The sequence below is a fragment of the Rissa tridactyla genome, chromosome 7 (genome assembly GCF_028500815.1).
Source record: "Rissa tridactyla isolate bRisTri1 chromosome 7, bRisTri1.patW.cur.20221130, whole genome shotgun sequence".
Classification (NCBI taxonomy): Eukaryota; Metazoa; Chordata; class Aves; order Charadriiformes; family Laridae; genus Rissa; species Rissa tridactyla.
This window is the reverse complement of record NC_071472.1, coordinates 23,343,460-23,362,447: the sequence shown is the minus strand read 5'-3', so window position 1 is coordinate 23,362,447 and position 18,988 is coordinate 23,343,460. Positions and strand designations below refer to the sequence as shown.

At 38.3% G+C, this 18,988-nt stretch overlaps 1 protein-coding gene across 6 annotated transcripts in view; it reads right to left on the bottom strand.

Annotated features, from left to right (window-relative positions):
• The window catches only part of TRAF3IP1 (TRAF3 interacting protein 1), a 44,681-nt gene that overhangs the window by 14,965 nt on the left and 10,728 nt on the right, over positions 1-18,988 (bottom strand). For all 6 annotated transcript variants that reach the window (XR_008467785.1, XR_008467784.1, XM_054209600.1 and 3 more), the window contains 6 exons: positions 13,221-13,296; positions 7,704-7,802; positions 1,936-2,026; positions 1,103-1,186; positions 244-361; positions 68-104 (listed from right to left, as the gene is read on the bottom strand). Coding sequence is in view for 4 of the 6 variants with exons in the window: in XM_054209600.1 (XP_054065575.1) it covers positions 68-104; positions 244-361; positions 1,103-1,186; positions 1,936-2,026; positions 7,704-7,802; positions 13,221-13,296 (505 nt within the window). In the remaining 2 variants the exon portion in view is untranslated. The remainder of the gene's footprint in view (positions 1-67; positions 105-243; positions 362-1,102; positions 1,187-1,935; positions 2,027-7,703; positions 7,803-13,220; positions 13,297-18,988) is intronic.

Genomic DNA, 18,988 nt, shown 5'->3' with positions numbered 1-18,988 from the left:
TGGTTTAAACTCATGGGTTTATTTTATATAAATATATATATAAAAAAACATGTAAAAGCAAACATACCATGCTTTTCATCCTCAAGCAGCTCCACTTCTGGCTCCTATATATGCAGGAAGAGAACTTTAGTTGCAATAAGTTGGTACTGCTACAACATACAACTATTCAAAAACATTCAGCTAGAAGCTACTTAAACAAGTAAGTTACAAACAAAGTGCGTAAGATTTGTAAAATTAACAGACCGCTTCCATCTCTGGCATTTCTGGCAGTGGCAGTGCTGCCTCCACCACAAACTGGTCATCATCATCAGAATTCTGCTGGTCTACGATCACATTAGAGACTGCTTTACCACCACCGCTCCTGAGAGAGACACAACAAAATGAAAACTTATTAAGATCTGTCCAAACCTACTGAGATCTGAGAAGCAAGAGCCGTTCCCTCGCTTCCTCTCTCCCACAAAATAAAACAGCAGCAACTAAGAGCACATCAAATTCTCGCTTCCATTCACAGCTCAACTCTGAAAACAGATATCCTTCTCTTGCAAAAGGATGTTTATTTTCCTTCTAAACACACTGCTTTAGTGAGCAGCACTTACCAGATATCACCTGTAAACCATTTTGGACATAGTTACAAATGGCTGTTCCATGCTTTTTTTGAGCATGGGACATTTACTGCATGTTTCACAGATACATTCTAGTGGTAGTTTAGATTAATGTTCTAGGGTTATCTATTTCAGAGTTCTCAAAGGCAGAAAAAAAAAATCGTATTTTTTTAACTTCCAGATGGTACTACCAACCATAACTTTTAGATAACGCCTGGACGCGTTCCTGTGCAACCTGCTCTGGGTGACCCTGCTTTGGCAGGGGGTTGGACTAGACAATCTCCAGAGGTCCCTTCCAGCCCCTGCCATTCTGTGATTCTGTGTGTGATTTGCAGAAACTATAAAACAAATAAAGCAGGCTTGAATTTTCCAGTCTAAATCAATGAGCAGTGAGGTGACCCATGCTAAAGCTGTCGAGCAGCAGGTGAGGCACAGAATATCAGAGAATACTGTGGCACGAGCGTTAGAAACATCTGCTCTGCATCTCCCACATTCTTTACCTTTCCGGAAGTAAGACCTCTGCGCTTTCCTGACGTTTTACTCGGGGTGGTGCTGGTCTTGCACTGCTAGGACGGGGAATACGCCTGCAATAACAAAGAGGCTTTTTCATTTATACTATAAAAGGAAGCCTCACATGTTCCCCAAAGGAACAGACATGTAAATACACATAAGCTAAGTAAATCAGCCGATGCATAAAGACATCAAAAACATCCCCAGTATACAATTCAATATCACACTACTTGCTATCCTCACAGGATTCTAGAAAAAAAATCTAGAAAACGTTTCCTAAAATAAAAAATTATGATTCTGTGTAGAAACCTCATGATTTGTTTCACTAAAAAATAACCCGTGTATAGCACAGTTATTTACTGCTAACAACAAATTTAGCATTAACAGTACACACTGCAATGTAAACAGGAAAAAATAATTTTCACAGGTGATACAATTACATAATCCTTCACTGGGCAAAGAAAAAGTAAATTGGACTTTTTAAAGGCAAGTTCATCTTATCCGTTACATCACACTTATGAAAGTCATGTATGTAATGCAATGTTCTTCTCATTAGACTCGCCACATGTCCCTCATATTTTAATAACATTACATCGAAGGATTTTATGGATTAAGAAAATAAGTCCAAAACACTTCACAATGTTCAAGTTTTCTTTATAGAAGGAAATGAAAGTGAATAAAGGGAACCATACGTGGGATAACATTTATTATTTGGTACCACTAGCAGAAACATACTGCTCCAAGTTTCCTTGCTGTTTTCAAATGGACTGTATTACCTCCAAACATATCATAGTTTGATTCAGAGTAAAGGACAGGAACAAACCTTTGGATGGGCTGAGGTGGAAGATCATTAGGTACTTCACCATTTTCAGATACTGCCTGCTTTTCAGGAGCCACATTCTCTGCTTCTCCTTCTATTAAATGAAACAAACATACACGTTTTGGCTCAGCTGGCAAGGCAAATCTAACTTTTCTTACAACAGTATTTTGAATCTTATCAGCACTACACTTGAATGCGTGCTCATGAAATACGTCACATGACAAACATTTTAAATTAGAAATAAAATTCTATAAGCTTACATAAAAGTTAAGTGTCTTGTGAACTTCCAGTTTTTAAACATCTCAGAGCATTCACAATTCAAAAGGGACACTGGAAAAACATTTAAACTTTTATTTTTAATTTGTTTCTTAATATTGTGAAATTCCCTCATCTGTGCAAATGACATCATCTCACTCAATTCTTCCACAGTTGGATGGTAATATTTGCAATATTTCAAGTTGCTCATTAGACAAAATCGTAAGAGGAAAAAAACATATTAAAAATGCTATATTCTCTATGCTGGAGTTTTTTTAAAGCTTTCTTTTGTTTACCTTAACTTATTATTTTCCTCTATTGATATTCTTAGTTGTCCAAGATTTGAGCAGGGGGTTGGACTGGCTTACCTCCATCTGTCCGTCCCTTTCAACAGCAAGGATTCTATGATTCGAGGATGAGGCTTCTTCTCTAATCCCACCACAGTTGACCCCATTTGCAATTTAAATCAGACAGAACCAGTTTAACCGCTCCCTCCCAGTTGATAGGTTTCCCACTGAGTTACTCTGCCCAGTCCAGTGCAGTTAACACCATGAACCCCCACCTGCCAAACTCAGGTGAGACCATTATCTATAATTGCAGAGAACAAGATGAATGATATCTTTGCCTTGACGATCTAACTGCGCATCATTCACCACTTTCTGCTTTAGCGTTTCTACGAATAATTTTGGTAGGTAAAAAGCATTTGATGTTCTTGGATTCCATCTAGAAAGCTTGCTCAGATGAATAATCTATCGGTAAGTATTTCTTCCATATAACGCCACACACGGAAAGGACTCGTCTAACACTACTGTCCACTTCAGTGTCCCTCTGCTCTGAAATAATTTCAAGCAAAAGGCTGAGGCAGTTGGGTTTTTACCAGCGTAATCTTAGGCAAAACAATGCAAGCGTCTCTCCTGGCATCTATTGCATACCACTTTCCTAAAGCGTTTGTGCATATTCTCTGAACAGCCATCTCGCAGGTAGGACCTTCTCTTTTAAAACTAACTAACAGAACATATACTACATTTTGAAGGGAAAAAAAAAAGTGTTTATACAGTGTATTAATTCTACATATGATCTACTGGAAAACATAAGGAAGATACAAGAGAACAAGTCTTTTGAGGAGCGGCTGAAGGAACTGGTGTTCTTCAGCCTGGAGAAAAGGAGGCTGGGGGGAGACCTTCTCGCTCTCTACAACTGCCTGACAGGAGGGTGTAGCGAGGTGGGTGTCAGTCTCCTTTCCCAAGTAACGAGTGATAGGACTAGAGGAAACGGCCACAAGTTGCACCAGGGAAGGTTTAGACTGGATATTAGGAAAAATTTTTACACTGACAGTGTTATTAAGCATTGGAACAGGCTGCCCAGGGAAGTGGTTGAGGCACCATCCCTGGAGGTATTTAAAAGATGTGTAGATGTGGCACTTGGGGACATGGTTTAGTGGCGGACTTGGCAGTGTTAGGTTTACAGTTGGACAGTGTTAGGTTTACAGTTGGACTCAATGATCTACATCCTGACGTGCATCACACTGACATAACAGCTGCTCGTGAGATAGAAAGGCCGCAGTACCAAGGAGTCCTGCAAGCATTCATTTACTCTGTGTGAAATGTGAGCATCTCTAAAATCTCACTTCCCTGGTTCATCCCAGCCCCATGGCACCAAGGGAGCCAGGACAGCGACAGCATCACAGAACAGCACTGTGACACTTGCACAGAACAAATTAAGAGGTGCTTCAGGAACCTCACATATATTAGATTTCCAAGAGATTTCCAGATTCACTGTCTGTTACTGGCCCAATTATCCAGTTCTTTGAGGAAACGTTTTGTGGATCACTTTCACTTTTAAAGCGAACAGAAGCCACAAACACAACAAGTAATACAAGGAAGGAAATAATGTCATGTACTGTCATTAAGAAAATGGGAAATATATGTTTTATTAATCTCATTGTTGCAATAACTACCTGTAATATATTGCAAAAAGTTCCCCACAGGTTCTGCTTATTTTCAAGTCAGAACCCATAAAGTGCTCATAAACTATTACTTCTTTTTTTTTTTTTAAACACTTAACCCAAGCATAAAGCATTTTCATAGATAGCTTTTTGGTATTTTAAATAGAAACTACTTGAATAAGGTCTACTCAAACCATTCGAACATAACTAAATTATGCTTTGTTACAGTTTAAAAATTCTTTAATACATAGCATAAAAGGGGAAAAAAAAAGGCACTAAACTAGAGAAGTGCTTTATTTATTAAAAAGCATTGTTTTTTCTATTAGAGCTTTTATAACTATCATTGGTATGTTCAGTGCTGGTCTTTTGTCACTATAACATTCCTGAGTTGCTGGCAAATTCACCTGGAAATAATAAATAAGTTGATTTTTCAAAGAAGTTCTATAAAATCTTTAATAATAATATGACCGGGTTAAGATATGAAGCAGACAACAAGAACTATAGCTAGCTTATTACTTGGGAACTACTGCTGGGCCTGGGAGAACAGGGACAAACCCATTAGGAAGCGTTTTCAACAAACTCACACTTCCATGCTAAAGACATTGATGTTCTGGTCACCAAGATGAACACGCTCATCAGAAATGAAACATTTTTTAAAAGTCAAAAGACATTGCAAGATTAAAATGTTTGTCTTGATAGAATATCTGAGTAGACACTCTTGAAAGCTAAATGAGATGTGTAAAAGGTACAACAGATTTGAGACATGCAGTCTACTTTGAACTACTAAAGCACAGGGACTGCTCACCCCTCAAAGTAAGTTTACACAATCCACAAATATAAAAATAAAAGGCCAAGAGGAAATTCAGAAGCAGTACATAGAAAGTAAAAACTACTTTTTGAGTAGTTCCAAGTACCCCCCTAAACCCTGGAAAAACCTTGTGGAAGAACCATCTTCATCTCCTCTCTGACTCAGCTACTCCAAAGGTAGGTTTGAAGTTGTGGAATAACAGCGACTGTGATTTTCAAACAGTTTCAACATCCAGTTTCCATTTAATTCCACTAGAGTTAGTTTAAGAATAAATCTTAATGTGCAATTAACCAACCAAATGGTATCATGGACCAGCTACACAAGCAAACAAGACAGTGCCTAAGCATTTAGGATGTCAGGTAATGGTAGGACTAGAGGGAATGGATTAAAACTAGAGATGGGTTGATTCAGACTGGACGTTAGGAAGAAGTTCTTCACCATGAGGGTGGTGAGACACTGGAACAGGCTGCCCAGAGAGGTGGTGGAAGCCCCATCCCTGGAAGTTTTTAAGGCCAGGCTGGACGGGGCTCTGAGCAACCTGATCTAGTGGGAGATGTCCCTGCCCAGGGCAGGGGGGTTGGAACTAGGTGATCTTTAAGGTCCCTTCCAACCCGAACCATTCTATGATTCTATGATCTTGCAAATGCAATTTCTAGGAAGCTTCAAAGGGCACTGGCAAACTAAGTGGTTTCCTAAACCCTCCCTCTACTGTAAACTGGCACTACCACCAAATAAGCACTTCTGCCTTCACCCTCCCATTCCCTCACATTAGCACATGCATTCAGACACCGCCTAAAGAACTGGATCAGCACAACTCTGTTTAAGACACTGCCCTCCCAGCCCCTCTGCCAAGACTGTAGAAAGGACGTTCGTATTTTACGTATAACACCAGTTCTCTGCAGATGGGTGGCAGGTGGCTACAATGGTTCAACTGAATGACCGACACCACCTTAAGGTTACTTTGAGATAAAGTTTAGAAAGGAGCCTGGCATTACTCCTCTCAGAGAAGTGTACCTCAATGTAATTACTGAAACCGTGAGAAGATAAACCGCACCAGTGAAACCCCCAATAAAGCTCATTTTAGAATTTCACAAGGTTCGGAAAAATCTTACTTAACTACCAGCTTCTGAAAAAGTCTCACGTATGCCTACACTTTATAGAGTGACCATGAAATCCAACTCCCCTCTTGCCACAGTGGGTGCATTTACATGCACATGTCTTAAGAAAGTAGAACCTAAGTAACTTCAGGGGTGTATGCGCAAATAGCTGAGGCAGGCCAAAACATCCTTTTGCCAGAAAGCTTTAAACATATCCTTATTTAAGAGGCTGCTATGAACTAGCCAGTGAGGATCCTGAAGGAGAACACAAAGGGAGAATAATTGATATGCTGACAAATCCTCACTTATAAAGAAAAGAAACCAAAACACAATGGAAAGGTTAAGAGCCTCGGTGCTCAGAAACAGAATATAAGGCTGTAGTAGAATGCAGAAATAATACTCCAAAAGATCCAGGAAAATAAGTTTATTTCAGTCAGTTAACATTGGTAGGTTTTTTAACCCAATAAATGATTCTTCCTTTGGAAACTTTCATAACTTTCATTTGCAGCTAAAGACACAAGAACACAGCAAGAAGGGACATGTGATCACTGATTTACAATTATGCCAAATAGCATCCAACTTTGCTATCTCAATGACTGTTCTAATTGACTGTCACAATTGATTTTACATTTCAAGTGTGAAAGCTATTAAATGTGTGAATGACAATTTATGGGAACTTACAGAAAATTAAGGTTCACTAACACACTACTATGTTACACTATCTTATTGAGTAAATTTGAAAACAAAGAACAGTCAATACAACATTTGGTTTTTATACCAGCTGAGAGTCCAATCTAAATCAATAATGAACCTGAGGGTACTCCTCTTTCATACCTTCAAATTAGAAATAGAGGAATAGAAAGTTATATTCCATAACAGATACATTCCAATAGACAAAACAGCTCCAAAAGATTGAAAGGACTTAGCACGGAAGCTCTCCCAGTTGTGCAAGGTCACACAAATGTCTTGGCCAACCACCTACATTTCATTAGGCTGACACAGCTATGAGGCCCTAAAGGCCACAGGTGGACTGGGAAACAGCCTTTGACCTCCCACATACATGGCATCAGCTCTCCTAACTGGGTCAGGCATCTGGATCTGGAGAAAACAAAAATGCAGCTTTTTGCTTAAATCTCAGTTCTTCCTCCTACATTTTGCTTCTACAGCTCCACGTATACTGTAGCTGGATACAAATACCTCATTAACAACATATATCTTGGGAGCTATATACGAACAAAAAAAATAGAGAAATAAGAATGCAGAAATGGAATTTTCCTCTAAAATCCTGTAAAAGGCAAACACTAAGTAAAACTCCCAAATACTTGTACAAAAAAGCAACGTGCGATGATTCAGTTCTTGCATAGAAAAAGTCACCAAGGGACTCAGGCGCAGCAGTCTTGCATTTTCCTTGGGACATTGTAAGCACTGGCCTCGTTGAAAACTTGCATAAGAGTAAGGAAGGAGAGAATATAAAGTAACTGTTTTATCAGGGAACGTACATTTTTTAAACCAGGACATTAATCACAAGATGTGATTAAAACACAAGGCAGCAGCTGGATTAAGTGTAAATCGCCCTCCTTAAATCATTTAGCTGTGTGGATTTGAGTTCGATCCCGAAGCACTCAAGTTAGACTTTCCAAGGCAGTCAAATTTTTATTCTCCCTACCTTTCTGTTTTACTGCAAGTCCTGGTTCAGCCTTCTCTTGCAGTTTAGCAACATTGTCCTCCGAAATCCTATCTGCCATGCTCTTTGTTTCCACGGTTCCTGTAACAAAACAGTTTATAGTCAAATGAAACCAAAGATACAAGAAAGATTTAAAATAAAAAGCCATGCTAACTACCTGTTACACTTACCAATTCTTTAAGGGCTATCCTAGTTTAATAAACCGTGTAACCGGTGTGTAAAAAAACGAGTGTAAATAAATAACATTCAAAGTTCACAAAGACTTTTTACATTACTGCTGATAGGACTTGTTATGTTACTGCAAACTAATGCCAGCTTCTTCAATTCAGAAACGATTTACAGATATTACTTATTAGCCTGATAGCTGGTGAAACAATACAAATTTACCTAATAAAGTCTAAGTAATTAATAAAATACACGGTATTGTTTGTATACTACTTAGAATGCATAAGGCACTTCAGTTTGTTTCAAAGGCTTTAGCTTTAAACACGTTTCATACTAAAGCCACTAAGAAATTTCAAGCGAGAAAAGCTGATTTCTGGTAGCTGAACTCCAACATTTGCTGGTAATGCCACAGAAGAACGTAGTCCACAAATGGTGCTCACTTTTGATCCTACCTAAAACAGTTTTATTTTTTTTAAAAAATGAAAAACCATTTAATCTACCAATTATCTTAAATTAATTCCCCCAGTTACAATAGGACAACGTTGACATAAGCAAAGTAACACACAGTGGGAGAAAGCTGAAATATTCAGGTATATATCTGATTTCTAAATTATCAGCCCAGGGAGAAGAGGCATTCAAGGCGGAGGGATGCAAAGAAGAAACAATTCAGCATCATTTGTAAATCATGCCTGAAAATATACCTGTGCATTGAACACACATGGTCAAGAAAAGTTAAACTACTCATACAGTTTGCCAAGATAGGTACGGAATGGGTAGAATATTTAGTTTTAATCTTGCCATTAAAAATATATAGATACATACATACACACACACCCCTTCACTTGGAGTGATACGCTTAGTTCTCACACTCCTCAAAATGCAGCAGAACAAATTCAGAAATAGGCAAGATTACAGATGCAGAAAAATCACATGTATTTAAAACAGAGGTACCCAAAGCGCTGCCCAGGAACTGAACACAGAACTTCCAACTCTCCTTATCCACAAACAGGTAACTGTAATGCAAAGGTAAAGAACAGATCCATTCACAGGGCCCCCCTCCACAGCCAGGACACTTCAGGTAACATTTTCTCTACCAGAACAAGTCAGCAAACAGTTTTGAGCACACAGGAAAAGATTTACTAGATAGAGCCCTGCCTAATGCTTGGGTTGAAACATCCAACACTTCCAAAGCAGGCCATCAAAGTACTGCATGCAGCATAAAGCTGAACCTTTCAGGACATACAGATCAAGAGCGGAGGATCTACTCTTCCACCCATGCCACAGAAAGCACACACAAGATATATAGTTCATTGCAGTAGAAATACTGAGTTCTACTGGTTTAGGAGGAGATTAACACGCAGCAGAGAAAGGTCAACCAGCACGATCATTTACCTGTGCTGGTTAAGGCCAGGATGAGTTGTCATTTAATAAAACTGAAACAAGCAACATTCACCACCAACCTTTACAGCAGTGCTTCAAGTTACCCATAAGGTCTAAGAGCTTAGCAGAAAAGCCAAACCAACAGTGGAACGTGAAGCACTTTACTTCTTTTTCATTTAGAAACTAATTCAGTGCCTGAAAGGAAACCTATTAAGATCTCAATTAAGAGCAACTGCAAGTTAAAAAAAAAAAATTATGTTCAATGTATCAATCAACTTTTAAATTATCAAAAATGATCTCTATTGCATGATACAAGTTTTGCTGCAAGGCATGTTGCAACGATAAAAGCAGTCATTGCCTGAGTAGCAATAAACATAACATTAACTATATTAAAAAACCTAAAAAAAAACCAAAACATTTGTTCCAATACTATTAGGAATTTGTTTGTAATAAAGATGAGAAAATGTTGGTCTAAATAGTTTTAATTACTAGGATAGCAAATATACCTGGTTTTGCTTAACTAATCCTCCATTCACCACTTCCGTTTTATTGATTTAAAGTTTAGTCATGACACTAGCCCTTATGTGTTCTCCTGTTGCATATTTATTTATCTCCAGTTAATATTAGAAAATATAGAAAGCTCTGATCATCATCACCAGTAACTACAGAGAGCGGTGTGCAACAGGCATCGGCGCAGCTCCAGAAGGTTTTTACTACCTTCTGGATAAATTACTGAAGCACCTCTGAGCCTTACTCACCTATTCCAGCTCTGCTGCATTAGAACAAAAGGAGGGCTAATGCCCCAAAGTATTTATCACTTAGCTAAACTGAAATTTGAGTGTGCTGGCCTGTTGCATCATAAAAAGAGGAGTATTTTAAAATATTTACCTAAAAGCCAAAACACAGGATAAGTGGTTAACCATATTTAATTTATCAGAAAAACTGGATCTTGGTTTTAAAGAAGGGATGATCCTATAAAATGGGGCGTGTCTGGTCACTGTAGTGACAGTGACACTGTAGTGCCAGTTCAGGCTATAAAGCAAATTTCAAATCTTGGGAAATAAAAACAGTTATAGGATCAGCTAAGGATGACTGAGTAGTAAAATAAGACTACGTTTAATTGAATCCAGATGGTATTTTTCAGCTGCAAAATTATTAAAATCTCACAGCACATAAGTACATCAGATGTGACGCAAAATTTTCAATTTTCAAGCACCAACTGGAATTAAGCTCCTAAGTCAACAGACATTCATACCCAAAGTGCTAGATCTTTTCCAAGGTATTTAAGGCGCCTAAACATGTTTTTACTTTTTTCCCCAAGTCCTTTTGAAAATATGGCTATTGATTGTTCTGAAAACACTACCCATGCTCTGATACAACTTCAATATTTTGCCTCTGACACATGGAAACCTACTAAAACAGAAACCCAAAGAAAACGTGGATGCTCAGGAAGACACACAGCAACACACACTCCCTTTACATAAATTAATAATAATAATGATATTGGCAGATTAAGTGCATGAAGATCTCCACACTTCATTAGTCTAAACAGTACCAGTCTTTAGGCAGGATTAGCTATTTTAACAGGTGTCAATTCACAGGTGTTACAGTATCCCCTGGACTGAGATGTTAAACTGATTTACGTACAGTGGCTTCTTCATTAGAAATAAAATATCAGCGCCCAGGGCACAAAACCATAGAAAGAAAACTCGAACAACAGCAGATAAGTAGGTCACTGAAATAAGAGTAGGGGGGAAAAGCCACTTAAATACAGACAGAAATCGCAATTAGACTAGTCATTATATGAGATCTGGTTTGCAGTCTATTTTATTCCTTACCTACGTGTTTCTCTAGGCTCTTTCTCTTAGCTTTCTTATACAAAGGGCTAGCAGTACCAAGTTTAGATTCCTTTCTTCCTGATGTGAAAGTATTAAACACTTGGGATATTCTGAAGAGGATCTAGTTTCCAATTACTATGCAAATGTAATATTTAATATAATTACTATAAAAGCTGGTGACATAATCAATTGCAATGAAGCATCTTAAAACATAAAATAAAATTATTTACTTATTTGCAAAACTGTCTATTACTCAGTTAAAACTATCTCAAGACTAAAATCTTCACTTAAATCTTGTCCAAAGAGACAATGAGAAATGACCAATGCAGGTGCGAGGCAGATGAGGAGAGATGTTAATTGATGATTGTACCATTTGTTACATAGCTCCAGTCAACAAAGACTCAGAAGTGGTTATCGTCCAAAGGCTGGTAAAACGGCCTGTAATCAATACAACTACCGTTTACATCAATCCACTAACGGGCAAGTACAGATACCACAGATCTATTACCACAGGTGACAGTCTTGACAGACTTAGCACTGAAGCAAGGAAAAGACGCCCACAGAACTACCTCCTCGCCTGCTGTCAAGACCAGCACAGCCAGGATTCAGTCCAGAGTCCTGGCTCTGCACATCCATCAGGGGCGATTTCACACCACTACCAGGGGCAACTCCTGGCTGGCACAAAGAAATGGGACTTTTACAGCTTCTCATTTCCTGCTGATAATTCACCTGTAACAAATAAATACCTGTCCTTCCTTCCCCAGCACTCTCAGCAGAAAAGCAGTGGGGCTTGGTTCCTTACACCTGGTTGAGCTACTGTGGAAGATGATGTGGGATGGGATTCAGTACTGACGGCACCCAAATCACCTTCCCTGTTCCAACTCAAATCACAAGGTCCTAGCCTGACACCAGTCCAGGCGCAATACATTTGACCACATCTGTAATGACAGATGTTGGAGAAAGTCAAAGATCTACAAAAACGTGCCATTGTTTCAGTACTCAAGAAGAATCTTCTCTAATCATCAAATGGGCTGCAAGCCAGAAGTGTTGCTTAACACCTTATCTTCATCTGTTCTCCAGCTTACACCTGGAGTCTTTTAAGCGCCACAAGCTATGGAAATCACTCAGAAAGGTTTGGCTTCACCCAACCATCTTTTCACTGAAGAAACCCCAGAAAGTATGAGTGAGATGTGGATGGTTTAGTGTACTGCTTATCAAACAAATACCCAGGGAAATTCCTTTTTGTGCTCACCAGTACTCAGTAAATCTCAGGGAATATGCCTTTTTGTTCTGTTGGTTGGGGTTTTTTTTACATATATGATCTTTTCATTTATAAACCCAAAATTTCTAAAGACCAAACACTAAGACTTCAGATCCTTGAGAAATGACTGAAAAAAAAATCAGAAAATAAGTGAAGTTTGGATTCTCTAGCGCCAAATTTCAGAAGAGCACTCTTCCCAAATATTAATAAGTGATAAAGTTACAAATTCAGGGTTCGCGGCTGTATGATTTATCCCTACAGGAAAGCACATCTTGCCTTGCAAATGTCTTTCATCTTACTAAAACAACCTTAAACAACATATCTTAAGCCTTACTAAAACAAAAATACTGTGCTGAATACTGCTGTGCTGTAAACATTTAACAAACCTTTACATGTGACTTTATGTAAAGGTAACATGCAATAATTTTATCTACTCAGGCATACTGTCCACTAATCCTCAGCAACAGAAAAAAAAAGAAGCCAAAGCTTTGCAAGGCATATTTTTCTAAGCTTGCTAGATTATTAAGCAAAGAAACAGTTCTTATGAAACTAATAAAAAAATAAATAGTTATAGATGACCTAAAAAAGCCCATTCAGAGAGAACACAATAAATATCAAGAGCAGGCTGAATTTCTATCTACAATTGTGCATGAGGAACATGAGCCAACTGAACTGTGCATCACTTTCTATGTATCAAATCCATGCAGAAAAATTGCCTATTCAATTCATAAATGCAGACTGGGAGTATAAAACAAGCACTGAAAATAATAAACACAGACATTTAAGTATTTATGCTATTCCTATTCAATAACCCTCCAGTATATTTAATAGAAATAATATCCTCCCTCTAGTTACCTTCTCCTCCGGGTCTGGCGCGTTGCCTTGATCCTTTTGTTGAAGGCTGCCTTGATATTCCTGCAGGACTTTCACTCTTTGAAAAAGAAAAAAAAAAAGCCCATAAATTTATATAATTTTGTATAAAAATTATGGGGTTTTTATATAAAATTTGCTTACATATATTGCTTTTTTATCTATGTGTATTATACATGAAAAATATTCACTTACAAAACTGACCCACACATACAAAGTTAAGAATATGTCAACTCTATTTTCCTCAGAGCCCACAGGTATTTTTCCTGGATACGTGCTAGCGATTTTCTTTTAAATGAACATATATGATTAGATTTCATTATTAAAAAGACAACTCCCAAACATGAAGTAAGAGTATCCAAGGCAGAGCAATATTGTGGAACCTGTAGAGCACCTGTGATGCCACTATTGGTCTTATGATACAGTGCTTAGATATCAATGAGCTTCCAAAAATGAGCTTCTATATGTTTCATCCACATCAAATACACAGTTTCTCTTTAACCTTCTGGTAAGTCTTTTAAATTTCATTCCCAAATAGAAGGAAAGACAGAAAAACTGTGAGACTAGACTTGCATAGTCCTTTACTCAAATGGCAACTTCCCTGGACAAAGACCCTGAACAAACTAAGGTCCTGCCAGAAAGTCCAGCAAACAAGCAATGGATGATCTGAAGGCACCACTGGTATGGGAAGGATGATAAGAGTTCAAAAGTGGAAAAGATCAAACTGGAAGAAAATTCACAACACTTCTAAGAACTCTGACCTTAGTCAGAAAGTGATTCAGAGAGGCCAGGAAATGAAAGCAGGCAAGTATCCATGAGAATTTGTTTTCTCTGGATATAGCTTGCACTGCCTGAAGTCAAGAACACCTGACTGACAATACTTTCTTCAAAGGCACTAAAGTTACATGTTTCAATGGTCGTACCTCCTTGGAAAGAAGCAAGTGAAATCAGCAGGTCCACTTGGCTGAGGTTGGGAAAAAGACGTGCATAAGCAGCAGCCTCTCGTCGGATGAGATCAACATCGGTCCCAGGAGACAAGGCCAGGGGGACTGAGAGGTCCCCTGGGTGCAAAGGGAGACCTGAGCCTATGCACAGAAAGCACTAGAGAGGCTGAAGGCAGCTACAGCACTTGCATGGTGTAAAGGAGGACTCATGCCAGCCCAACAAACCTCCGGAGTGTGAGTGGGAAGGAAGCAGTCCATCTCACACCAATCTCGGCTGGCAGAAAGGGCAGACTTGGTAGTAGCGGACTTGGTAGCATGAGGTTAATGGTTGCACTCAGTGATCTTTAGAGATTTTCCAATCTAAATGATTCTATGACTTCTGCCTACGTGTAGACCAGAGAACAGAGCCAGCAATAGGACCTGGCCCACAATGCCCAAACGCAGGGTGTCCCAATTCTTACAGGACTGTACATACTAATAAACCAGGAGCTTCCAACAAGACAAACATGCTTCTAATAACTTTCTGGTCCTTTCATCTAACTCCCTGATTTTATTAGCAACGTTTGTTGCTAAACAGGAAGTAGCCACCTCTGAACACAACTAATGAAGTACAGGTGATTTATAGAATACCATTTTACGTTTCTGTGTTCTCTATCCCTACAATATATCTCTGCATTTCGTTCAAAATCCTGAAATATGTTTAGTACCTCACAGGATTTCCTCCTGAACTGCTTTTTTAAGTTTGTGTGAATTAACAGTACATGCAGTTTGTATCCATGCAGTTTGTATCCAAGATTTATTGCTGATAATGACCATATTGGTAACATAAATGAGAATTACAAATTCTTCCATTTCTATGCAAATGTTAACATTATAGGTTCCAATAATCTGTAAGAGAAAATTGTCAAATTCCACAATGTAAATCATTCATTTTCCATAATATCTTGCATATAGGACAATGGACCATACATGTCATAATGCAAAAAGAACATTACAAGATGTTTAAAAATACAGGGTACTGGTAAGTATTTTTACTCAAACTACTTTAGGTGACCATGCAAGAGAAACATCCCACCTCCACGAGCTTATTACAATCACTGGCCCCAGAGACACTGCTACGTGAAGGAGGGGAGTGAAAGTGCCATGTCAGGAACACGGTGAGAAGTTTGCTTTGAAGGCAAATGTTGCTTTTTTTTTTAATATGCTGTAAAATGCATATAAATTCTGTTGAGCACAAGCTCAACAGAAGTTCTTGACAAAGGGGAAATGCATCTTAATAACAGACAATCACAGTATGCAACTGTGATAAACTGAGAAGTTGACCTGTTTGGAGGTGCTTTACAGGAAAGTGAGCAGTCTATGCAAAAGCCACCTTCAATAGTTAGTTTAGGTGCTTTAGAAACTACGTCTCCTTCACCTCCATGATTGTAATCTAACATCCATGCTCAGAATTTCAGGTATTCAATCAGCCAAAAGACCTACATCCTGCGCTTCACAAAAATCTAGCCAAACGGACAGTACACTTTCCTGCTTCGACATAAAGCAGTTTTCACCTGCACTGTCTTCACTGGATTATTACACTTATTATTTGACCCACAACCACAGCTACCAATATTTTTGTTTTACTCTTTAGAAAATGCTGGCATGTTATAAAGAAAAACAGACAGAAGTCCAAAATGCATGGCTAATATTGAAGTGATTAATCTTAATCTTATTTCATTGTAATTACTACCATCTTTCACAACCACAACACTATGCAAGGAGCAACAGTAAAGCTCGCATACCGTCAGAGTCTGGCTCTGTGGGCCCACAGGCCACATCTGGTACACTCAAACTTCAGCAGCTCTTTGGGTGATGTAATTATTAGCACAGGTGGGGAAGAAGTTGAGAATAGGTGCTGAGGCTTCTGGAGGAGTGGATTCAGTCATTTATTTATGTCAGGTAGTGACTACAAACACCAATTAACATTTTTGTTGAGCCACATGTGCACACTGGCAACAGGTGCAAAGTAAAAGCTAAAATTTAATCACTATGGTAGCATACAAAAACATAAATCCCACAATATTTATGATTTGAGTCTTTCCAAAGGGAGATAAAATAGGTCATTCTTCTTCTTACAAATTCAGAGTCTACAAGGCTTTGAAAAGCAGTCACTGGAGCCATTAAAAAGAAATCGTACACTTCATCTAGCACCATCCTGGAAAAAACATATTAAAGTGGAATCCTAGATGGATGCATGCACACTTCCCCATTTTGAGAAATTACGTTTTTATTTGGAGAGGATAATGCAGCCTGCTGTAAACTGTCCACTCTCCTGCTTTGTCCTCATTATTAACCTTTAAATAGGTTGACTTTCACTTTAAGACATAACAAAAGAATGATTTGTAATGTTTCAGCAGGTCAAGAAGAGGAACATGCTTTGAAAAGACATCCTGCCAAGCTTAATTCCTCCCCTTTCCATGCAACAACTAACCTCTGTATTCATGAAAGGATGCCACGAAGAGCTTCTATCAGTGACTTTTATACTGCTCTCACAATGAATTCTGTACATGCTTACAAACACCTCCTCTAGCCATGGCCACTCCATGCATCAACAGTCAAAGGCAGAAAAACTCATCTACCCAAGCAAGGGAGGGGGACAACACATTATACTGATTGGCCACTGGGATTTTCCCCTTCTAATTCATCAGATCCACTGATAGTTCGCTAATAATAAACAAGAATTAAGTCTGTGGATAGGAATCTAATTCAATTAACCCTCCACAATATTTTTCTTCTAATCAGATCCACAGTGCCAGGAGGTATATTTTCATGTATACTGTAAAAAATGTGTGCGTGTATAAGTTTATATAAATAAAACTACATATATAAATGCAACTGCATATATTAATTTTTTTTTTATTTTGTGCAACAGACTATTCCTTAACAAATAAACACAGCTCACTTCTAATGCTTTTACTGAAAGCTATGTATCCTTCAAAGGCTTTCTTTGCTCTTTCCCTCAAACTGTCTCTATTTCCAGTATTTATTCCTAAAACGGCAATCATTACTAACAGGTAGAATTTATTGGTGTGCAACAGCACCAAGGAAAAATCTCTACTCGCTAAGGTCAATTTGACTGCTGTTGTGATAAAACTTATTAGGAAAATATGGATCAATTATCTTTTCCTAAAGTGAAGGCTTGCAAGATGGTGTTCTATTTGTGTTAGCATCTGCTAATTAAAACGTTTCAAACACAAAAAGAACTATTAGAAAAATCCCACTTTTTAAAATGTAAGTTTTAATGATGGATTTCTATTATATGAGCCAGTTATGAATAACTGACACCAAAAAGAAAGGGTCATTCACAGCACTGGAACAAAAATAGTTGAGCCACGTCCAGCAGATTTCCATGGAATGATTCTCTCTACTGCTTCTAGGGAGTTATGTCTTTTTTCTATTCAGTAGTTGTTCCATTATATAGTTGAGATGAGTCCCAACAGAAATCAAAGTTCATTAGATATGACTTAGAGGCTGATTCAAGTGACCAGTTCCAGAGCAATACAGTTTGTAGGGCAAAAATAAAAGTCATTATAGAGTGGCCAAAAGTGACAGGATATTACAAAAAGTTTTAGCCAAGAGTTTCAGCAGACATCTGTAAAATGGAAGAGACTTTTCCAATGTGTTTGGCCTTAGGGGTAAAATGGCATACCTGTTCTGCAGCCGCTTTTATATAAACAGCACCATACGCTCAGAAGCTCTATGACCTGAATAACCTCTTGTCAAAAGACAAGGTTGTCTTTATTATTTAGAAGGTCAATCAGTCATGCTATGAAGCATCCATTTTAAACAAGACTTTTACCTGAGGTGGACTGAGAGCTAATAGAATACAACTCAACTCGCTCTGATCACAAACGGTGTAGTATGCGACAGCTAGCCTTGACAGCAAGCAGTCTTCTCCTGATTACCATGTGTAAGCCAAATGTCTCCTCTTAATTCCTACTTGTACTCGCTTTCCTTTAGTTCCAGAAAATTATAGATACCCATGTGATGACGATTACATACTGGATAACGTATAGAGTTTCTTTAGTAGCAGAAAAATAAACTTTAGAAAAAAAAGTCAACCTGTCGAAATTTAAGTAGCATTTTAAAACTAGCCTCTGATAATTGGCAGTAAGAAAAATTGACTTCTATGAATACAGGTAGAATCTTATTTAGACTCCTAATCTCATAGGAGCAAAGCTAGGAACTAAACTTTAAGTCATAGCTTTGCTGTACATGCAGAGCTCGAAACAAAAAAAAAAAAAACAAAACCAAAAACCAAATTAGTTTGTTCTCTAATGTAAATGCAGCATAGAAGCCAAACAGCCTGAATATTCCACAGAGATGTCAAATAAAGTTCCCATTACCCCAGTGCTTTTTCCCCCCACTGTTTCCATGTCCTTATGCTGCCAAGCAGCGTGTCTGAAGAAAGGGCCTAATTCAAATACAGAAGAAACATGATGACAAATAACTCATTACGATGTGAAGCCACGTAAGAGCAGGGTTGGAAAGAAAGAGAAGCTGTAGCTAGGAACATGAGGACAAAGAGAGCAGGACTAGGAGCCAGGGTAAGTGAGCACGACAAGAACAAACCAGAAGTAAGAAGAGGATAATCCTCAGGGCAGAAAGGTGACACATCAGGTACTGGCATATCAGCCACTGCTTGAGAGGGGCTGCTTCAAATTGTTTCGCTTGTACTATATTTACAAAAAGCTAAAGACAGATCCTGAAGATTTATTAATTATGCAGCAGAGACTACAAACTATGATTCAATACTCTTCATGTGCA